At 36.6% G+C, this 24664-nt stretch overlaps 1 protein-coding gene across 8 annotated transcripts in view; it reads left to right on the top strand.

The window, feature by feature from the left end:
* LOC127573735 (ubinuclein-1-like) overlaps positions 1-24664 on the top strand; it is a 51297-nt gene that overhangs the window by 23176 nt on the left and 3457 nt on the right. For 3 of the 8 annotated variants that reach the window (XM_052022210.1, XM_052022208.1, XM_052022215.1), the window contains exons 7-16: positions 1697-1767; positions 3220-3349; positions 8317-8361; positions 8948-9066; positions 10475-10597; positions 11829-11972; positions 13344-13394; positions 14145-14187; positions 15264-16508; positions 18995-24443. In XM_052022210.1, coding sequence (XP_051878170.1) covers positions 1697-1767; positions 3220-3349; positions 8317-8361; positions 8948-9066; positions 10475-10597; positions 11829-11972; positions 13344-13394; positions 14145-14187; positions 15264-16508; positions 18995-19504 — 2481 coding nt within the window. In that variant the 3' untranslated portion in view covers positions 19505-24443. The other 5 variants (XM_052022212.1, XM_052022211.1, XM_052022213.1 and 2 more) reach the window with 4 other exon arrangements.

The following is a 24664-nucleotide window of genomic DNA, read 5'->3' as shown; positions in this document are numbered from 1 at the left end:
AAATAAAATTGTTTGCCTTGGTTTGGAAGGCTGGATCAAATGCAATACATAGACTGAAAATTATAACATATCTTATGAAAGATACTACGCTGAAGTTAGGGGTCAGATTTTATTCCCAGAAACTAAGGTGATTAAAATATACTTTTATTAAAAACTGTCCCATATATAAAGTTCTTTTTCCCTCCCTGTCACCTTGTTATATTGAATCTTAAAGTAGGCACCTCTAGTCAGAAGCATCATGCTAATTGAGGCATGACTTTTACTGTTTCGGCTGTGAAAGGTGATAGGGGAAGTGATGCTTTTGGGAAAGCCAGTATCTGTATTGCAAGGTTGCATCAAAATACAGGGTGGTTATAGAGCTCTCCTCTCACTCCTGTTCTAAAAGCATATGCAACAGTATAAATAAGTTGTTCATTTTAAAGTTAACTTGTAGAAGTTATTCAACCATAGAACAATACAGCACAATACAGGCCCTTCGGCCCACCATGTTGTGCCGACCTTCAAACCACTCCTGAGACTATCTAACCCCTTCCTCCCACATATCCCTCTATCTTAAATTCCTCCATATGCTTATCTAACAATCTCTTGAACTTGACCAACGTATCAGCCTTCACCACCACCCCAGTCAACGCATTCCATGCACCAACCACTCTCTGGGTGAAAAACCTCCCTCTGACCTCTCCCTTGAACTTCCCACCCATTACCTTAAAGCCATGCCCTCTTGTATTACGCATTGGTACCCTGGGAAAGAGGTGCTGGCTGTCCACTCTATCTACTCCTCTTAATATTTTGTATACCTCTATCGTGTCTCCCCTCATCCTCTTTCTCTCCAATGAGTAAAGCCTTAGCTCCTTTAGTTTCTCCTCATAATTCATACTCTCTAATCCAGGCAGCATCCTGGTAAATCTCCTCTGCACCCTCTCCGATGCCTCCATATCCTTCCAATAATGAGGCAACCAGAACTGGACACAGTACTCTAAGTGTGGTCTAACCAGAGTTTTGTAAAGCTGCATCATTACTTCGCAGCTCTTTAAACTCGATCCCACGACTTATGAAAGCTAACATCCCATAAGCTTTAACTACCCTATCCACCTGTGTGGCAACTTTCAGTTATCTGTGGATATGAACCCCCCAGATCCCTCTGCTGCTCTACACTGCCCAGAATCCTGCCATTTACATGTACAAGAGAACAATCCAATTGAAGTTGTATTCTTTGTTACCTGGAGCAGCCAGGTGGGAAAATTGTATGGTCGCTCTTGCTTTTAGCACCAGCTGTACTAGTTGTCACATGCTCAAGTAAACTGAAATGGGCAACATCAGGAATCCATTGTTTGCTGATTGATTGATCCATCAAACTGCAGGAACAAGTTGGTTTGCTGCTGGTATTTTCTGAATTCATTAAACAATGGCATTGAAAGTTCAAATAATCAATCCAGAACATTGATCATTACAAATATATTATTTTTGAAAGGCAATTGGTATCTTTTAATATTATTTCTAAAAGCCAAGTAGCCAAGAGGCTATTGAATTTACTTTTTTTTTCCTTCTGTGTTACTTGGTTACTATTAAGTTTTGTATATGATAAGCCGGTACTGAAGATCGTCAGAAACTGCTGCTCTTTAACTTCCAGTCACTTCTAAAGCCAATTTCAATTGGATTAAAGGGGGAAAATGCTGATGCTATTCTCGTCTTGTAGGCTGCCAAAGCATCAGAAGGAGAGGGGAAGCAGAAATTCTTCACACAGGATGTCAACAATATTCTACTAAAGTAAGTGTGATCCAGTCTTAATTTTAAAAAAAATCTGTGGCAACAGATATTTCAAAAACATCACTTCTCTTAATGTGAGGGTTGACCTAATTGACTAAAATTTGGACGGTTTTATAAAAGATGCAGAAAATATGTTACCACTTTGGACTGTTCAGAACTGGGGAATTTATTTAAGATGGTCACCAATGAATCCAATAAGGAATTTATTTAAGATGGTCACCAATGTATCCAATAAGGAGTACAGGTGAAAGTTCTTTCTGGAATAGTTGATGTGAATAACACAGGTGCTTACAAGGCAAAGCTGAATAAGTACATTTGGAAAAAAGGAAACAAAAGCTGATACTCATAGTATTCAATCACTTAGTGTGAAAGGAAGCTTTGAGTTGGATGTCTTACTTTTATGCTGTAATTTCTATGTAATTAAGTTTATTATCAAAAATGAAGCAAAAATAACTCTTGTTCAAAATAAGCAATCAAATTTAGACAAAGGACAACTGGAAGTTGTCTAAGGTTAAAAATACTGCTCAACGTGAGGCTTGCAAAATACTGGTTCAGAACTAATCATTTGTAAGAGTTTTAAAATTAATGTCTTCTACAGGAAAAGAAAACACTTATTTCTAGTAAGAAACAGCGAGCATTTATATTTTGACAGATCTATAAGATCTATTTGCCTTGTTGCATGTCAAAATATTTGCAAGGTACCAATGTCCAACCAGACATTTAGACATTTTGCTATTTGATTAGTTCCAGAAACCAAAACTATGTTATATTCCCACTTTCAGGCTGTGTTGTGCAGCTAATGTTTATGCATTAAATTAAATTTTCCCATTATTCCTCTGTAATAGGAATAAATAATATAAATTAGCAAACAACATTATGCATTCAAAGAGCATGTCAGAAATATAAGTATATACATGCTGTAAATGTCTTTTGTGTAGTTTAACAGTAAGAGAGTTCCGCAGGGTTACTTATTCACTTTGCTGAATTCTCGACGTGGATTGCTATCATGTGAAGTTCTGCTCCAGGAGTTCTATTTTGTATAGTTTACCCCTGAGTTTCAATTGTCAAACAACAATCCTTATGCAGCCCAAAGAAATGGTATCAATGAAATCTATCATCACCCCATTTTACCTGCATTTGTTTTGCAATTAAAAGTAATGCAGTTACTGGAGTGACAAAAGTGGTTTCTTGCCGTTCAAGTGCTTAGTGGATAAAAATTGATAGTTTGTAATCCAGAGACTATAGGTTACAGAGTTCTACTAAAGCTGAGACTCTATCTTAGTGCTATTTGAACTACCATATTTAAAATTAAATCATCTCATGATAGGTATATACAGTGGTAGCAAAAATGGAAAATTTGGGTGATTTTTCTTTTGTTTCAATTATAAGGTGCTCCATCTAGAAAACTCTTACTGTACACTGAATCTATTTATAATGTGTTTGTGCTTTCAGTATTGAGCTACAGTCCCGTGAATTGAATAGTCAGGCCCGCTCTGGGGTTTATGCACACCTGGCATCCTTCTTACCATGTAGTAAGGACACACTGGTCAAAAGGGCAAAGAAACTGCACATGAATGAGCAGGTAACTAACACAAGAGCTAGTGTTCTAGATATTAAATCCATTTGTGAAACATAATTCTTATCTTGAGGTTAGGAAAACGTTGTTTTATATATATTAAAAAAAGGTTGCTGCATTATATTTTTACAAGCTGTAACAAGCCTAAGGTGTATAATTGCAACTGATCACAGTATAATCTTACCCTATTTTTTTCTCCTCTATATATAAGAATTTTCTATCACTAATTTCATTTGTTGCCTATAAATTTCTGGGCATGAAATCTACCATCTACTGCAGTCACAAAAATGAATCTATTTTTGTCACTAAGATCAAGTGTTGCTACCTCCAAAACATTACTGAACTCCACCCTGGCCTCTTCCTCTGCTTCTGAAATCCTCATTTGTTACTTCTCAACATGACTACTCTGACTCACCTTTGCCATATCCATCAGAAACTGACATCACCAAAAACTCAACCGTCCGTTTCTATGTTGTACCAAGCCCTGTTAGTGTCTCCCTTCTTGATTTTAAAATTCTCTTGCCAGTTTTTAAATTTTGCCATCGTCATGTCTACACCATCTCGCTCTAATCTCCTCTCATCCCACAAAACTCCCATAGTATCTGCATTCTCTAATTCTGACCTCTTGATGAACTTGAACATAATGGCTTCACCATTGACTGTTTCTTCAGCTAACGAGGTCTTGAGCTCTGGAATTTCCTTTCTAAACTTAATTGTACTAGCATCTCCCTTTCTTCCTTTCACGAATCATATAAATAGTCCAATTTTGTTTGGTGACATCTTTAGTCATTTTGCAACATTATAGGTTACAGTTGCTACTTTTTGAAAAACTAATTTACATAGAGTTCACTAAAACTTAGAAAGATTTATTTTTCATCCAATATGTTCCAGTTGTTTATGAATTAAGTGCCTTTTACACAGATGCTTAGGACTAGACTTTTGAGTTTGGAAAAATGTTCTAATGCTCAGTGATATTTGTTTTGATTAAAACATTTGCTTCATTTTATGCTTAAGGCAAATCACCTAAAATTTCACATTTGGTCTATAGCATCAGCTTTCCCCTGTGTACCACCTGCATGATCTCCAATATTTCCAATTTGTGGAAACCTGTGCTTCTATCATCACTGTTTAGACTGTTGATATCATATACAGAAGCAGCACGGTTGCAATAATTTTCAGCACCCAATAAGTGTTCCTTAATATTCAAATTGACATTTTGTTCTCCCATAATTTTCTGGCAACTTCCATTAAAATTAGCTAAGCAATTGAAAATTTTGTCTTTGTGCCTTATCTAAGAATACAAGCTCCTAATCTAGACAGACACTCCTGTGCTACATGGTTGCCATTGACCTTTGCATGAATTGTTAAAGTGAGGCATGGACTAATCATTCAGTGATCTTTATTCAGTGTGGGTCTTCCTTTCTTAAAGAAGAATAGGAATCTCTCAATATTCTGACCTATAATCTCTAGAACTGTTTAAAGATAAAACAGGTTCTTCATTTATCTCATTGCTGTTTGTGGGATGTTGTTGGTAGGGAATTGCTCGTATGTTACACCACAGAATAAGTTACTGACTGAAATGCTGTGATGTGGTGCTGTATAAGTACAGTAACTTCTATGACAAATGATTTCAATTTTGTAGCTTTATTACTTGTATTTCAAATCAGAATTATTTTTGCAGTAGAAAGTATTCCCTTGGAGAGATTGGGAGTAGAACTTCAAATACTGTTGGCTTTATGGTAACTTAATAGTTGCATTATTGAAACTGAATCAGTTCCTATAACATTCAATACTTGAATAGCTAAACCATGCTACCCTTCTGCAATTCAGGATACAGTTGATGATGGAGCTCAAACCAGCATGTTAATCAGTTTTTGGCCTGGGATTATTCCCATTCTATTCCCATAATATTACACATGTCCTGTAATCCATAGATTGCTAACATCTCTGATGCAATCTCAACTTGTTACACTAATATCTTCTAGGGTTAAATTCCAGAGGCACCATTGCATTACAACTGGGGTTTGCTTACTCTCTATCAACCTGCACCAAAGGTGTTCCAGTTAAATTAGTTAAGTAAGATGTGTTTCTGCAAGGATAGAGAGTACATAGGAAACTTACTTGAATTACTAATCAAAAGCAGTTGTAAACAGGAATCGCAATCAGAGTTTTTCACTTTTGGTTATTGCTTAGTAATTGCGTGGATGGTTTGAATGTTTCACAAAGATTGTGCCTAAGTTGGAGGGCCAGACATGAGATTTTTTTTTAGCAGGAATCAATGTGGTATTTTAGCTGGTTTCTAAGAAAACAGTGACCTGGAATTGAAGTTGTTTTAGAGCCAGTGGACATATTTTGTACATCAAACAGTTGTTTTGAAAATGCATTTCAGTATTTGTATTCTACCAATCTCAGAGCTTTTAACTCTTAATGAACTGTAGGTTCAACCATGTAACATTGTGAGTAATAGAGCTGGAAAGTTTGATTGGCCTGGATATTTCATTTTTGGCCAGCACAAACAATGTACAGAGTGGCTTTTTGTGGTGTACATTTGTATGATTCTACGTAACTGCTGATGGTATGTCTTTTGGGTGGGTGATTAACAAGGATAGTAAAATTTTTTATCTGTGTCTCAGCAAGTCCTAGATTTTGCATTGCTCTGCTTCTAAGTCTTTTCTGAAAGGCTGAATTTCTGAATTCAATTCACTGTGCCTTAAGTGGTGCCAAAGGCTTCTACAAGAAAGCAGCATTGTGCCATTCAGTGCCCTGTCCGATGTTGACATCCCACATCAAGCTGCACAATTTCATCATTTTTTCTCTTGTTCTTTGCCACGTCCCCTTAGAACAGACCCTCTCCAGGCTGTTGTCTAGTCCAACACTGTTCTGGGCAAAGTTTCAATATATTGAACTTGCCAGGTCATTTCCATCTTTTTTTTTGTTTGTGTATTAGATTTTGTATTTGTTGCCTGATACAGCTATTGATTTGAAATTCTCAACCAGAACAATACTAGTTTTGGCAAAATTAAATTTCCCCATTAGTCCATTAAGATTTGTGATTCAGTGAATGATAAAATAATGAATTACATATTTATTATACCAATCATCTATGGTTGACTGTGTTCTGTTTGTCTTATGAGAAAATTATTTTTTATTTATTCACTTCTGGAGATCTGGGTGACATTGGCATTTATTGTCTCTTGAAAAGATAGTGATTAGCCGCTTAGAGTAGCTGGTAATGGTGTTAGTGCCAGAAAGTAGCACCATGTTAAAAGATCTTGCCATAATCTTTCCATGTGCATTCAGGATGACTTCTCAATAAAAGATTTTAAATAGCTAATTATAATATCACTTTGTCTCTTATGTTTTTTAAATTTTCATTCATGGGTCATCCTGATACAAAGTGCTCTCTTTGATTTTGTCTTTAAAAAAAGTACTTGTTAGCTAAATCTTGTTAAATTTCTTTTCCAAGCTATAACTTCAACTAAATAATACTGAAGATTATAACATATAATTTGCATTTTATTTCTTCATCAATTTGTGTGAAAGTTATAGGTGCTTCACAGTAGACTTATTTTATTCTGTCCTTTATGCAATATATCTTATCCATCAGAAAAAAACTGCAGTAGTTTTAATGTATATAATGCAATTAAATTGCAAGCTTCCAGTCACTCTCCACAATATTTGTTTTTACACACTGTATCCTCACTGCAATTTGACCATTGTTAAATATAACTTACTGCAACAGAAGGGCTGACTGAAGCTCCTCTGCTGCTGAGAAACCCGGGTATAGTGCCTTACAGTTCAGGCAATCATCAAAGTTGAAAACAAAGACCAAGCAAACTGAACTTTCATGATTAGGAAAGATGATTGTCAGCTTTGCTCATGTATTAACATTCTTATTAATTGAAAACATTTGGCTTCAACCTCATATGAGGCTCTGAGCATCTAAACTGAGTTGCAAATCCAGTGTAGTAATAAGGTGGTGCCAGGGTGATGGAAGAGCTCCACTTGAGTGAGTGGTGAAACAGAAACTATGCTTGTTTGTTTAGATGGATGTTGAAGCCAGGCGTCTCTGGTGATACCCCAACCAAAATTACTCCTCAACCAACATCAGAAAATAGTCAACCACTTGATTATTTTTTTTCTGGAATCTTTCCATTGATATAGATGCCATTATGCTAGTTACCATATTCCAAATGTAGGAGATGGTTTGCTTTAAAAAAGAAATCTAGAAAGGAGGAATTTGTATTTGCGTAGTAACTTTCACATTCAGAAGAGGTCCCAATATGCTTCACTGCTAGTGAATTATTTTTGAAGAGTGGTCACTTGTTACGTAGAGAATCATGACAGCTGCAGCACACAGGAAGGCTGCATCAACAGCAATGAGATAAATGATCAGACCATCTGTTTTCTTTATTGTGGTGTTGGTTGAGAGAGAAAATTTGGATCATACTCAGAATGAGATCTTTTATTGTATGCATGACCAGGGAACCTTGGTTAAATGTGTGGTCTGAAAGGGAATGTCTCTGACAGTGCAGCATTCCTTCACTGCATTTTTTTGAAGCCTTTTCTAATAATTATTAGTCATTTGTTTAGCAGAAAAGATGTAGTTATAGAATTTAAATTAAGAAATGGAATGTGGGAATTAAGTGATTTTTTTTAATGTCTTGGAATGTTGTTTAATTGAGTTAAGTAACTTTGAATTAAGAGAAGTAGACTCTTTAATATGTGAAATGAGATCTGCCAGCATAAAACCATAGCAAATAGACATGTGTAATTGACTGCACATGAAGTAGGATCTGGTTCTGCAAACATAAGCACATATACCTTGATTTAGCACTTGTATTGTTTACTTCAAAAATATTTTTCAGACAAGATGAGTGTAGTGGGGAACAATTGCTGTGCTCCCCTAATTCTGTTGTGGGAGCTCTGTTAAGCAACTAATTATTTTCTGTCCTCTTAAAACAAAATTACAGACTGGGGCGAAATGGCTGGTAAAGACAGGTCAATGCTTAATGCAGGTGAGCATTTACATAGGTTTTACTGTCTGTAATAAATATCACATGTATTTTAAGGACTCTAAGCAAAAAATATTTAATTTGTATTTTTTTTGTTAATGTGATCTTCAAATACATATCCAGTAAATATGTTGCAACAGAATAGAACAGAATGTTTTTCTAAATAATACCTAAATCTTCATTTAATATTCCAGTTGGAACCATTCAAGTGCCATACCTGAATTGTGCATTGTTAATTTTAACAGTTTCATTAGAAATTCCATATTGTACTGGAATAGTTTCTTCTAACAAATTTGTTAAGAAGTGTTGGAGCTCCCTACAATGGCAGAAGATCAGTTCTACATCACAGTATTTAATTACAACAGTACAATGCAATGTTTATTATACAACTCTGGACTTTCTTATAAATGCAGTCTTTAATGCTGTATAGCTTGTGCAGAATAAAAGGTACTAAGTTTCTGTTGGAATTGGGATGCAGTGGTCAGTGATATTTATAAATGTACTCTATTGTATACCCATTCCTTATCAGCAAGTGCTGAAATAGATTAAATTTAAAAAATGAATTGTGTTTATATATGTTTTGTCACAGGATGGTCGGCTGAAAGAACCTATGCAGAAACTGAAGGAAGCAATTGGAAGAGCAATGCCAAATCAGATGTCAAAGTACCAGGATGACTGCCAGGCTCATAGTCAAGCTAAAATTGCCAAGTATGTTCCATGTAGCAGTAAGATGTACTCCAATTCTATCAGGCAGTTCTTGAACATGTGAACAGGAGTCGGGCATCTAGTCTCTGGCATCAAATTACATTGTAGCTAATCTGTATCTTGCCTCCACTACCTGCCTTGGTCTATAAAACTTAAAACTCTTTACCATTCAAAATCGTTTCAAATGGTACACCCTTAGTGGGTTTTCGAAACTGACAGTTCCAGTTTTTCACTTGAAGGTGTATTTCCTGCCATTACCCCTAAATAGCACGTTTTCAATTTTCAAGATTCCTCCTTTTTCTGGAGAAAAATCAATTTGTTTCTGGCTACCCTATTCAAATACTTTAATAATCATAGGCATCCCTTCCTCTTCTATACTGGAGGGAATACAAATCTTATCCACGTAACTTGTCCACATGATGTAGCTCTTTTAATCTATGTACTATTCCCATGAGTTGGCACTATAGCCACTCCTATTGTGCAGTGCCCAGAACTGAATGATGGACTCTAAGTAGGGTAGAATCAGAGCTTCAAATAGCTAGTGTAACTTCCACACTTTTGCATCCCTTGGCATAAGAGGCCTCGATTCATTAAGCTTTTCTTTTATTCTATTATACTTGTCTTCTATGTTTTAGTAATTATATATTAGTGATTTCTAATAAGTCTCAACAAATATAGTCTGATGCTGCCTTTTATGAAACTAAGCATTTTTCTAACATTATATTTTTCCTGGTCCTATCTCCCATTGCACCATACACTATCCACAGCCAAATTCTCCTCCATATAACATACCATTGTATTTATTATAAACCCAATTTCCAATGAAATGTAGCTGTATATGTAATACATAATTGGTTTAAAGTGCTACTAAAAGTAAGCATACAAACCCAATGCCGTTAAAGTAATGGTGTACCTGATCAGTTTACAGTAACTCTTGGCTCTCAATTTGAAAGTTAAACTATGCAATCTTTTCTCCTTGTATGTAAAGAAAAATTATCTAGTAATATTAAAGTGAAATTGTGGCACAAGAGTTTTGCATTTCTTCTCTGAGAAACTTTGGAAGTCTACCTCTATGAAGGCAACAGTGTATTGTACCAAAGGCAGATTATTGCAGATGATGGAAACCTGAAATAAAAACAGAAATGATGGAAGTACTCAACAGATTAAGCTGCATCTGTGTAAAAAGGCCTCCTGAAAGATCATTGACCTGGAACAGTTTCTCCCTCTGCATTTATAAACATGATTGTATTGTTACTGTTCAACCTGCCTATTTAAATCTTTTAGGAACATTAGTAACATCAAAGTGCAATATGCATTTTTATCAGCCAGTTGTTGGGTTCTAGCAATTCTGATCGATTATAATTTATCAGCTGGTGAATGTTCAGCTAATTTCAATTTTCTAAAAAAACAGGATGATGGGAGAAGATAAGGACCAGAAGGAAAAAATGTTCTCTGATGATGATGAAGATGATGATAAAATGGGAAGAAGAATCGTCGGACCTCGTAAAAAGTTCCACTGGAGCGATGAGATAAGGTTTGCCATGTTGATTCATGTATATCAGACCACATAAGGCACTTGTATTGACAGTATGCCTTTTATTTGGTATTGGTTTATTATTGTCAGTTGTACCGAGGTACAGTGAAAAACTTGTCTTGCATACTGTTCGTACAGATCAATTCATTACACAGTGCAGATACGTTTATGTTTAGATATTTGCAAATGGCGTGGATTAGATTTGTTTTTAACTGAGTATAGGCTCCCACTGAATAAAAATTATTCATTTGTGTGTAAAGTAATATGTAAGAAAAAACTGGTATAGTTGAAGCGGAAACCACATTAGAGATGGTGGAGTAATTCAGAATTTTATAGTAATAGACAATTTGGGAATTAACAGTAGATTCTGTAACTTTAAAAAAAAAGTTAATATATAATTTTGGCAATAGGACAGTTGTTGGAAAAATAAACAAGATTGCCTTTCTCAGCAATATGGTAAATATTCCAAACACTGCTCTAAGGAGCAGGTGGACTGAGTAATGGAGATGAGAGAGAGAAATTGTGATGTGGTGGAGCAGTCAGCATCTGCTAAGGAACCCACCTATCTTATTTATTTTGAGTTCCACCAGATTATCACCCTTGTGTTATTTCAGTGTGACTTGACCAAAAATTGCAAGATACACTCTATCAGCTCTACTCTGCGGGTAATTGATAAACCGTGTTGAACAATTTTATGTGGTGCACTCATCAACTTATTTGCATTAGATTTTTACAGTTTGGGAACACATGCTGAAATCAGAGCAGGAGTCAAATTAAGGGAAGATCTGTGTTCTTGCACTTGCTTCATTTTCTTAACTGCATTGAACAGCCAGATATGGCAATGTATCTGAAAAGAGTAGTAATGAGAAATTAGTAACCTTCATGTTGTAAACTGGGGGTTAGATTTAGGCAGCTATTCACTTTCCACATTGTGCTTAATCAAAATAAAAGTAAGTAGAAGCGGTTGATGTAAATTCATTATATTTATAAAAATCTACTGCTGCCTTTAAGTCAATAAACTGGCTATATTTCGTATGCTACATAAAGGAAAGTAACAATTCTCCATATGGATCAGAATTTATGTATTTAACTTTTTTGATCAGGATTTGTGATCCAAACATTAGGAGAACATAGAAGGTAGTGTTCTCAAGTGATACTCTCTTTCCTGGAACATCAATGTATTAAACCACTACCTCACTATTGGTTAATACTTTATTATGTTGTGGTGCAGAGATTTACTATGCAGTGTGGTGAGGACAAAGATGGCTTACTATGAGCAGGAGAGAAACAAGTCCCAGGCTGCAGAAGACTACCTGAAAGCTTTTCTTGAATCTGAGGTCAAACCACTCTGGCCTAAAGGATGGATGCAATCAAGGTACATAGCAAAGGAGTGTAAGAAATATAATATTGCATATGCTTTAACAAATAAGGAGGTGGTAAACAAAGATTCTGTATAGACTGCATACTAGTATCCATGAGGAGAGTTGCAATTTTTATATGTCTCATTGTAGATGGTTGTGTGTGTACATTGCCACCTATTTAAATTTTATTCTATCTAAACTAAGGCCCTAAATTCATAGTAAAATCATGTTAAAATGATTATAGTTTGTCATCATTGATGATAAAATGATTATAGATTGTCATCACAGTCATCTGTGAAACTGATGCCAACTTCAAAATCATTACATGTGCTTCAATGCAGAAATATTAAAATTGCTGTCATATTTCAGTGTTCCTCCACAAGTGGCGCTATTTGCATTCTTCATCATTACAATTAAGGGAAATCACTAACTGATGGAGATTTAAGCTATCTGCAAACATGCCCTGCTGTAAAGTGCCTTGGTAATAAGTCTAAAGAAGTTTTAAGTAGCATAGTAAGCATATCTACTGCCTAGAATACCACCTGATCCTAATTTTTTAAATTTTCTTTTCATATAAGTACTTCAAAATAAAAGGGATTTTTAAAATAAAAGTACTAAATGTTTGCTTACAACATTTCAGTTTGTCTTGTAAATGTAAAACTAACATTTGAATTTTTAATTAACAAGTTTGCTTTTTGCTTTATAATATGCTATGAGAAGTTCCTAATGATTATTGAGCCAGTCTCATTGACAACACAGCTGTTGAAACCCAGAGTTTCCCTTTTACTGATACCTGACAGCAACAATCCTTGGAATTGGCTGCTTTCTCTTCATGTGGATCACTAAATCTTGGAAAATTTTCTTTGAGTTCAATACTGACTACAAATTATGGGAATAAGTGTCACTTTAATTCCTAAACTGTTTGATTCTTGTTTCATTCAGTGCATTTCATTCCTAAATTTCTTTGCCTCTCCATTAACTCTATATTTCTGATATATTAACTCTATATTATGGTTACAGCAAAGAGAAAAAAAAATTATTAGTTTAAGAACTGCTTTTCTGCAATTTCGTTGGCACAGCTCGTTCTGGCCTGCCCAAGTAACCCAGTTACATTGCTCAATGTCCTGGCACCATGACAGTTGGGTCCAGGATGCTCTTGGTTCTCAAGTTAAGCCTTGGGGATCCATAAATATGGGACAGTACAATTAAGCAGCTGGCCCCACTCAGCAAACTTGGCCCATTTTCTGATGGTGATTGAGGTACAAAGTAGATTGTATTTTTGATTGTGTTCAGTGTGGTTAAAACAAAATAGTAACTGATCTGGGCAATAATGTGGCAGGTAAGAAAGAAAAACAAATTATGTTTTGAATATTTTTCATCAACAGAACATTGTTCAAAGAAAGCAGGAAAGTGCATGCCTATGTCACCTCAGTACCGTAAGTATATGTATTTTCAGTATCCTTGTGTATTTACTGTACTACTTTCTCACCATAAAAGCAGCTGTATCAGCTAATTTCTGACTGTATGAAATGCATTCATGTAACTAGTCCAAAATGTGAAAAAATGAAGTTTGTACATGTGTTTGAAATAATCTTCGTATTTTTTTAAACTATTTTGTATTAGATTTTATATTCACTGTCTAGGTGATAATCCAGCAAAGTAACTTCCCAACCTTTGAGTGGACCTGCCTGATTTTCATTCCATAGATGGCTAATTTGGATTATAGTCCCACTTTTGATGGCAGAAAGACTACCCTTGGTTGTCTACTATTTTAATGTTGCATTTTTGTAAAAATGGTCATACTTGCCCTTTGAAACAATGACTAATCACATACTGGTATTAGCTATTACACATCCTGTGGCAGCAAGGGTCATTTGGGAAAATTCTCATTGTTAGCTCGCAATTTTCTTCCCTTCCTCCTAACTTCTATCCTTACCTACTTACCTAATTCATTTGGCCTTAGGTTTGGGTGTACTCTTCCACCCTACATGCTCTTGCAATCCTCTCCCTTACAAGAAGTATCAAAAGCTGGTCTGCTATCAGCCAGTCTGTTCAGCAGAAATACATATTTTTGTCTTCACTAATTTCATGTAGCGTTGTTATATTACTGTTTGAACTACTTTGGTGAAATAATGAGATACAATGAACCACAACTGCATACTAAAGTTGATTACATTTTATTTCAGTACCAAGAAGAAAGTCATTGCTCCCCCAAAGTCTAAAGTGAAGGTAAATGCTGTTAGTCATATTGGAGAAATATGGACTTTGAAGAGTATTGTATTGGAATGCAGATTCTCAGACATTTTGACTTTTTGTATCCAAAATGACAATTTTTGTTCTTTTAATAATACTTGAGATTAAAATTTATCTTAAAGATCAAATTAAAAATGGGAAAAGTGGAGGAAAAAATACTTACTTTAACAAAATTGGTTAATTCTGGACCTGTTCCATACCTCAGCCTTAATAGTATTCAAAGACACACTTTACACCATCCTTTGAGGAAGAGAGTTCCAATGACTCATAATCGTGAGAGGGGAAAAAAAATCTCATCTCAAAATTAAATGGGCCAACCCCTAGTTACAAATACTGCCCCTAGTTCTAGATCTCTTATAGGAGGAAACATCCACTCTATGTCCAGCCCAAGACCCATGGATCTTGCGTGTTTCAATCATCCCTTCTTAATCTTCTAAACTCCAGTAGAAATAAGGCTAGCCTGTCAAACCTTTCCTCATAAGACAACCTGCCCATTCCACTAGAGGCTGGTCAACCTTCTATGAACTACTTCCAATGCATTGATACCCTTCTGTTAAGTTAGGAGGCCAATCCTGTATGTGGTACTACGGCTCTGGTGTCATCAGGATCCTATATAACTAAAGCAAATGTAAAGAATAGGTTGTTTGTTGCTGGACACTTGAAAGGCCTGATAATCACCCAAAATGCTCATCTTACCATTGTGATGATCACATTCAACTGGATGAGTAGTTGCAGAAAATGCAAATACTTGTTCAAATTGTGGATATTCTTGGGGCAGGAAACTTTTAAATAGAAACTGAGATGTAAAAATTGTGAAACAGCCATTTAAAAACTGCTGTCTTTTTTGCTGTACTAATCTGTTAGCACAAAGATCACTTGAGCTAAACTAAATGATTGCATAAACATTTCTTCATGCAGTGAAATGTCCAGTAAAGAAATGTTCATTTTACATACTAATTTATTGTCAGAACAATTTACAGAATTGGGAATTCAATGCAATATATATCACCTTAAGATTTAAACATTAATACATTCTTTTAATTTGTTTACAGGACCATATTCTTAAGACGGAGCGAAAATTACAGCAATCAGTTACCTCGGTTCACAGTGGTAATGCTGCCTCCTTTGTGCAGGGACCTTGCACTTCACCTTTGACCCCAGTAAATGTGTCAGTTTGCTCCAGTGCTGCTCAGAGTTCCAGTAATACAACGACTCCTCAGTCCTTCAGTTTAGATGATTCGCTTGAGGAGGATCTATCTAATAATCAGCCTTCTCTGGAAGATGTGTCTGAAGCATTGGCTGCTCTTAATGATGCTGCAGGAAGTACCAAGAACTTCAGTCCTTTAACATCAAATTCATTAAGTGACAAGTTAACAGTGGTGGTGTCATCAGAAGAGAAGAAACATGTACAGAAGGTTCCAACTTCCTTATCTGATCCACCACCTGCTACTCAGTCACATTCATCTCTCAATCTTTTGGCTGAACAGGCATTAGCTTTGGGACAACTGTCTCAGGAAAGGACTTCAGAGAGTGCTACTAGTCTTATCACTGCCTTTAAAAACCATTCTTCAACAAACAGCAAAGTTTTCTCGGAGACGCTTCAAAACAAGCAGAAGCATCATGGTTTGCAGCGTCTGCAGCCCCATGTTCAAAGTCAGGTGTCGGCACAGGCTACCAAACAGTATCATCAGACCACATCACACCAGAAAAGCTACATGTCATCACCATCTTTTAGCACAAGCAAACTGCAAAGCAGTTCTCAGACTAAAACTACCAGCCAGTTGCAACAACGGCCATTAATTCAGCATCTAAAATCTTCAACAAAGACTCAAAATTTCCATTCTGTCTCTTCATCTTTAGCAAGTAACATACAGACATCTCCCAGCCCTCAACGAACGTTTGGCACTTCAATTATGTCTGTCAGTTGTACAGCAAAACACAGCAATGCACAGAGCTCTGTAAATCAACCTTTCAAGTCACCAATGACTGTGGTCTCAGCAACTAAACATTCTTCCCCTTCCAGTAACCCCATTCAGAACATAACCAGTGTTCAAAGCTCTGTATCCAGTAGTAGTCATCTAAGTAGACAATCTCCATCTCCAGGACAGGCATTAAATCGGCAGTCGCCTACTATAAATGTAAAGAAGCCCTCCATTTCTCAGAAACTTACTCTGGTGGCTCCTCCAGGTGGTAGTAATGGAGATTCAAGTAGTGGGACACAGGGTGTAGCTAAACTGCTTACTACTTCTCTTAAACCTGCAGTTGTTAATAATTCTACAGCTACAGGAACAATGCTGGTGAGTGTAAATAGGAATGCACTTTATTTTTAGAAGATACAATGTCATAACTTGGAAAGGAGGTTATAATTTAACATGCTGATTTTTTTCCTATTATTTGCACCCCTGGAATCCTTTATCACTAAAGATTTTGAACATTCAGTTATTTGCTGATTTTCTAAAATTGCACATTTACAGCACCAGCAGTACTATTCAAGGCAAGTAATTGCTTTACAAGTTAGTTAATGCCTATTCAAGTTACATGTGCTCCTTGAAATAAGGTTATTTTGTGCATAAATCATCCTGATGTGGTCGGGTTTTAATTTTTTTTTTGAAGTGTGTGTATATTTTCAGTAATCAGAGAAAATGCAAAATCTGTTCAGTATTTCATTTTTACTCTGTCATATTTTATTGCTATTCTTCCTTTAATTTGGATCTTTTTATCTACTCTGTAAGGATCCACTAATTGTTTTGGTATAGAACTGTATCAGTGGTTGAATGAAACTGGCCTGTGCATCTGGGGAAGTTTAATGATCGTGCTTGTTCACATTTTGTGTATTTAATGCTATTGAGCTAATGTTTCCAATTATATTTAATTTGGATTGAATTGCTTTATTTATTAGTTCTCATTATATGTATGCACTAATGAATTTGGCTTTCAAGGTGATATTTGACTCAATGCAAAGAAAAAACATTTTTGGTTCTTTGTGGCGTAGACTTTGGATGTAACTGTTCAGTGTGTTCTACTTGAAAGGGGCACAGCTTTGAATTTTTTTGTCATGTACAAGGAAAGGTTGATTTTGACTTTCAAATTACTTTTTAATTTGTAATCTAATTTACCTTAAAAAAAAGTAAAGAAATTGTTGGTTAACAGCAAAGATTTCACTAAAATCTTTACTATTGGGGGGTGGGGGGGTGGGGAGTGCGGGGAAGCAATCAAGGTTAATGCAAACTTTTTTTTCCCTCACGTATCCCAATGAGATGTGGAACTAATGCTAGTCATTCATATTTTCTTAGATGTCAAACTAGACTCTTTTTGAATTGCAACAGATACAAAGGACCAGGGACAATATAGCAAGGGATTACCCTCCCAAACTCCCTATTATTATTTTTGTAATGCTGTCTTTAAAATAAGCAGGCAATCTCTAATCTGTGCATTGATAAAGGTTACAAAAAATGTAAGCTTTCTTAAAATGCAAGTTTTCTGACTTTTTAAAAACCCCTGTCAGGAATGTCCAAAGCATGACAACAAAGTCCCATTGTCTATAATTCAGCTGTTTTTAGAAGTGGTATAAGGCTTACATTTTGAAAACTCTGTTTGTAGAATTAAAGGAGCTGAAAGGCCACCTCCGAGAATGTTCAGCTATATAGTGTGGATCAAAGTCGCTTGAAGCAGTTGCCAGGTTCTTTCCCTAAAGGATGTTAGCGAATTAGTTGACTTCGAACAGCAAACGATCTTCTTTCTTGGTCATATTTTACTGCTTCTGGCTTACAAATTAACAGATTTATTGAACTCAACTTTACAACTTGCCGTCAAGAGTTTTAAACGCAGGAGAAATTTGAATGATTTGAGGATCCTGTTTTATTTTTAAACATTTTATATTCATCAAGTTCCGTCTTCCCACTCAGCTGCCTTTCCATACTTTTTTTTTAAAATCACTTCTGCCGGGTCCAGGTTAAATTAACTCAGCTGAGCAGCCCTTCCTCGCCCAGTATTTTCCACCATTGATGACAATGGAACATTCTACAATAGACAACTCTTTTCACTTAAATTTGTGGTGCTCTGGGAAAACAGCAATACCTTCTAACACCAGCAGTGCAAAAGTGAAGAATAACTAAGAACATTCCCATTTGTGGCTGTGATGTTTGTGTTAATTATACTGCTTTCAGGAATAGGATGCTTGCTGCTTGTGCTTCACTCTGGTAAACAGAAGAAGCAAGACTAGGCAAAACATCTACCTGAGTCTGTTCCGTTATTTAGTGAGGCCATGCCTGATCTTTGATCTCAACCCTTTCTCCCCCCCACCACCTCCATTTTATCCCCACACTCCTTGATCAAGCCATTGCTGATGTATCTATTGTCATAATTCTGTGATGGAGCAACCAGAATTATTTTGGTTGATGTAACCAAGCCTCGGTGTGAATATAAAAGAGATTTATTCTGGAGTTAATGGGAAATAATGCAGGTTAAACATGGCACTATGTATAAAAACAAAAAGCCACATTCTAATGGGATTTTCACAAATTAAAAAAAAATTATTTGAGCTATTTAAAATATAGTCTAAATAAATGTTTTCTAATTGGTTTCCTCCATTTACTTATTTAGAATTGTTACAGTCTTAGTAATTTGTTTCAGATGCTATAATGGAAAATTATGCCTGTATTGCAGCTGTTTGCAAACTAAAAATCAATAGTATGTAATTTGGATTAAAGTACAGCTTTAATGTGATTTAAGATTTTAAATAGAGTCTTCAAATGGGCATTTATTTTGATTTTTTTTGTCTTAGTCTCTACAGGCTACCACAGGAGCAGCATTGCTTGCAAGTTCTCCATCTATGAGTCTTCTATCACCTTCCTTTAATACAACAAACCAGAAAATAACTTCAGCAACCCTGAGCCAAGCCTCACTTGGGATGATGCCGGGCATTGTTCCTATGCACTTTACATTCCCTACAGTTTTAACATTAGGCTCAGACTCTGCACCAAAATCAGCCGTATCAACGGATGCAATTGTCACGGGTCCTGCCCCGGGGACATTCCACCATGGCCTTGCACATAGTAAGTTGTACGTTGTAGAATCTTTGGAGGGTGAACCAGGAGCCCATCTAGTTGTTTGGAGTCACCTGCAATGCAGTTTTACTGGAGTATTTATGGGAGTAGGAGCACAGAAGTATAATTCACTTCAAAATTTAATAAGTATGTTAAGAAGTAATACAAATTATTTTTTGTTTTGTTTAAAATTTTGTTGTTGCTCATTTTTGTTTAGAGAAAATTATTGTACTGAAGGTATTTGCTGATGGCCTATTTGAGCAAATTGGCTTTGTTGAACCCATAGTTTGATGTTAAAATGAAGTGTGTTTCATGGATGGCATTGTTGATTCATTTCCTGCCAGCTGTTATAATTAGCAACTCCACACTTAAGATATTATCATGACTAATACTTGACACATCTTAACCATTGATAGATGCAACTACATTAGTCAAATTTATGTTATCGGTAAACATTTTCTCCTGAAGACATGTTATTGGAGATGTTACAGCAGTTGTACCTATTGTGAAGAAACTAGAATACTGGGGAGACTCAAGAGACTGCAGATGCTGGAATCTGGAGCAACAAACAATCTGCTGGAGGAATTCAGTGGGTCGAGCAGCATCTGTAGGAGGAAAGGAATTGTCGACGTTTCAGGTTGAAACCCTGCATCTGGGATCTGTAATTAGATCTTGCTACTCTCTCAAACAGTCTCCACACATCCACACTTAACCTAGTCTGGAGGCAGAGGGCATTGAAGTCCTGATGGCAGCAAGGTGGTATAGTGTAGAGGCCTGTTCTCTGGAACACCACTGACAGGCTTTGGCAGAAGACACAACTGCAGATGGAGTATTGTCTGCTGTCAAAGCTGCAAGTATTTTTAAGATTTTTTTTGTAATGTGACATTTGTAAACTTTTAAACTTATACATTGAAAAAATGATTAAGGATAGCTTTTTAAAGTAAATTAATTAAAATCACAAAATACTTAGTAATAATTAAAAGCATTAAACTTGCTTTTTAAAAAAAAACCTTTTTGTCTCTTAATCTGCTAGCCTAGGTTCTCCATTGAAGTCACTGTGGTTCCAGATCCTACATTATTCAGGTCCCAAGCAGATTAGACTAATAGTTACCAGCATATGGCTGGGGAATCCCACCAAGACAGAACTTCATATGAAGTCTAGCTACCTGGTGTAGAGATGAACAGTGCACCACCTTAATAGAAGCAAAGGAGGAAATAAGACAGGCTCTGACTATAATTTAACCAATTCTCTTTGGCTACAGGCATTGTACTAGAGGACAGGAAGTTTTTTGTTATTTAGAAATACTGCTAATTGCTACCCTGATCCTTAGCCAGATTAGACTACCATAGGATTTGAGACCTCATAGAATTCAGTGGATAATACGGGTTTTGCTTTTAGTGAGATATATTGGACTTCTTCATGTCCTCTACATTTAAAAAGAATGCCAGTGGTACCAGAAGTGGTAGTGTCAAAGTTCTAGGCTGCAGAAAGATATTAGTGGATTAGTTAATTTGACACAAAAATTGCCAATGCGTTTCAGGCTGCAGAAGTGCAAGTTAATGCATTTAAGGAAGCCAAATAAAGCAAGAGCACATTTGACAAATGGTGGAGTGGTAGAGATGTGTAGAGAAACAAAGGGATCTTGAAGTGCATATTCACAGGTACATGAAGGACAAGTGGATAAGGAAACATGAAGTACTTGCCTTTATCAGATAAGGCAGAAAATACAAGGCCAAGGAGGTACTACTAGAACTGCATAAAATAACCAGCTAAGTCTCGGCTAGATTGTGTACAATTCTGGACATCGGATCACAGAAAGGATGTGATGGTGCTGGAGAGGGAGCAGAGGAGATTTGTGGGTATGTTGCCAGGGCTGGAGAATTATAGTTGAGGATAGACTGGTAGGACTGGACTTTGGAGCAAGGAGATTCAGTCCTGGTGTATAAAATTGAGACCAAGACAAACAGTAAATGTGGAGGTTGGTGGGTTAAAAGGTGGGACATAGATTTAAGTTAACTGATAGAAAGACTAGAGAGTAGTTTAAATATTTATTCACTGTACAACTAGTGGAACTTGCAACTCACTGCATGGTAGAGGCAGAAACCATATTTAAAATGTATCTGGACGAAACCTACAAGGCCAAGATCTGGAAAGCAAAGTTAACCCAATTTCTTGGTCAGCATAGGCCAAATGGTGGCCATGTCTGCTGTAAATTCTTATGGTTCTATGATTTGTCACTCAGTAAGTCCTGGGTTTTCAGTCTACATGTCAGCCTGTGACTTCCATTCAAATGGCTGGACTGCAGCAGTTCTGCTCCTTGCAAGATTTAGGCCAATGAAGCATCACCTCAGCATTGTGGAGAATGCAGTTGATAATGCATGTCCAAAAATTGCTGGATTGGGGCATTACTTTCATGGTTGAACAAACCTACAATCTTACAAACAAAGTAGCAATAACTAATTTATATTGATTTCTAATTCTTACTGAGGTTTGTGGAAGGGAATGTTTAGTCCTCTTTGGAAAGTGATGCAACCAGTTCCAACCAGTTGTAATAGAATCTTTTCTTTCTAAATCCTTGACCATTTCTTCACTCAGTGAGTGACAATAAGTATTGAACTTCCTATAAGGACTCCATTCCATTTTCCCAGTTTCTTTATCACCGCCTTGCCTGCTTTGATGACAAAACTTTCCACACCTGTACCTTCTTAAGATGAATTCCTTTTTCTTCAACTATGCTTTTCCACTGCTGTATTTGCTCTCGACCACATCTCTATTTCCGCATAAATTCCACCATCTCAAGTGGAATTCCAAGTCGCATCTTCCCTTTCCTTGATTCCAAGAGGTCCATTCCCTCCATAACTCCCTGCTCCATTCTTCCATTCTCATCAAGCACTCCTCGTAGAATTTTCCCAAGTATCTGGGCGGGGGGGGTTCAACACCTGCCTCTCTACATCTTGTCTTCCCACCATCCAGGGACTCAAACAGCCCTTCAAGGTGAAGCAGCAATTCCCTTATACTACTTTCACTTTAGTGTATTGCATTTGGTCTTCACAATATGGTTGTCTTTATATTGGAGCACCCAAATACAGATTGGGTGACCGCTGTGCCAACCACCTGTTCGATCTGCAAGGATGACCTTAAGCTTCCAGTGGCCCATCTCTTTAATTCTTCAACCTTGTTCATTTTTATACCTCCCATTTAGATAATACCACCTGAAACCTTTAATGAAAATCTAGAAATTCTGAATAGATTGACTTTTGAGTAGGTTATTTTGCCATTGGTGAGCTCTAAAGTGTTATTAAGAATTCAGAATATTCTTTTTCATGATTTTTATATACAAACTGTTGGATCTCTATAATTCAGCTCAGAGGTTGGCTAGGGTCAAGGGTAAGGCTATGTTGTTTAGCATCTATTCTGGGCTGTCTCTGGAAGTTTACTATTTTGGTCATTTCTTCAAATAACTTTCAGTATATTGTGAGAGCCAATCTTAGCTGATTGTAGATTGACATTTTTATATCTGACATTAAGGTTCTTATGTAAAGTTTTCATGTATTGCGAGCAAATATGTTATTCCATGATTACAGTAAGTCAGTGGAATACGATGTATTACGCTTTGTTGAAGAGCAGGATTGTATTTCTTCAAGGTTACTGCATCTGAATACAATAAAATTCCAATAATTTGCCACACTTGAGACTTTGGTGCCAGACTGACAGATTTTCTGGCCTATTGAGTATTATTACAATTAATACGCAACTGTACCTCTAAATCACTTTTTTTTAATGTCACATTGTATTATAATAAATTTTCCAGTGAACTCAGTAAGTTGAAAGGTAGCACAGGAACCAGAGCCCTGGTGAATTGAAAGGGAGCTTCGGAAAGGAAGTGAGGCAAACATCACCTGGTGAGCCAGATGCCGAACAGTAATCTTTGGGTCTGTTACTGTAAAACGAATTTGTATGGAACTATCCCTTTGCCTCCACGGAAGCTGCTTGACCCACTGAGTTTCTCCAGCAGTTTGTTTTTTGACTTATTGTATGTTCTTAGTTGGTCTTCAATGTGAAAGATCAGAGGGTGGAAGCACACCCTGACATAAATGAAGTGGGAGAGTTCATGGGAGAAGCCAGGGAGGTTGAGTTGCAATGGGGATGTTGCCACTGGAATGGCTGTAAAACCCAACAGGTTTTCTGGCTTTGAAAGAGAGGCATGTCTTCTGGGTCAGGAATCACTTGCCTCAAGCTTAATTAAATCCCATCCCTCATCTTTAAAGGACAGGCATTCCTGCAATGGTTACACTGTGTTTTGACTGAGAGGGCCAAGGTATGGGAACTACAGACTTGGAGTACTTTCTTTTTCTTTCTTGCCACTCCCTCCCTTCCAGTTATCCCCTATCAGTTATTATTCTAGGGGGGTCAGGCATAGATCTGCAAGAGCATACAGAAAACTTAGTTCTATTGCTGCATCTGATTTATCTGGGCCATGGCTTTGTGTGAGCATTGTGGTAAACCTTTTGCTGAAGATATAACATTGAAAACATAACTGTAGCTCTGTGTCAAAAGTAGATCAAGTTGTTGCTATTGTGGTTAATTTTTATTCAGCTTGCTTATTGATCACTGCTGTCAATCATAACATCTAAAGAGAGGAATGGATAGGGGGTATTGTAGCTCCATTATTCTCTGACTAGATGATGGTGATGGCTCAGGGAATCCTGGAACATGTGTCCAGAGTTCCACAGAAATGAAATTAAACTTAATAATTTTCTGGTGTTTTGATTCTGTGGGCAAGTGCTAGGGTTGGTAGATTTTTTAAAAAAAATATTGAGGAAGGTATCTGGCATATAAGAGGTGGAATCTGACACAGCACTACTGTCCAAAATGCCCAAATTCTCTTACGCACTTATGTAGAAATGCATTGGAGAGCTATCAAAAATTATTGTAAAATAATATCTTTAAATATTTAATGGTTGATTGTCCTTTGCTTTCTATCTAATTTTGATTTGCTTATCAACTGTGCTGCTGACATTGATATCCAGTGGATGCAGTCTGTTTGCTTTCACATCTTTTAAGCTGATGGTTGTATTTATTATTGCAGGTGCCTGTGCTAAATAACCAATCACTAAACCGCACGCTGTAGCATTCAAAGCTGTGGCTTGCTACTCTCACCAACTGGCTTTTCTTCTCTCTGCCCTTCCTCTAGGTATTTTTGCTGGCTTACACTCTACCCCTCACCATGCAGTGCAGCTTCCACATGCAGTTTTGCCCACCCACATACAGCAGTCTCTGCAAGGTAATACAGCATGTGACTTGTGTCTCTTTTCTACTTAATGTATCCTGCCAGAATACCAGGTAGTGAATTATGGTATTGTTGGGCATATCAAGTTTCACTTTTCAGTGGTAATTTTAGTTACAC

Source organism: Pristis pectinata, chromosome 8 (assembly GCF_009764475.1).
Source record: "Pristis pectinata isolate sPriPec2 chromosome 8, sPriPec2.1.pri, whole genome shotgun sequence".
Classification (NCBI taxonomy): domain Eukaryota; kingdom Metazoa; phylum Chordata; class Chondrichthyes; order Rhinopristiformes; family Pristidae; genus Pristis; species Pristis pectinata.
The sequence above is the reverse complement of the archived record's forward strand: the minus strand, read 5'-3'. Positions and strand labels throughout refer to the sequence as shown.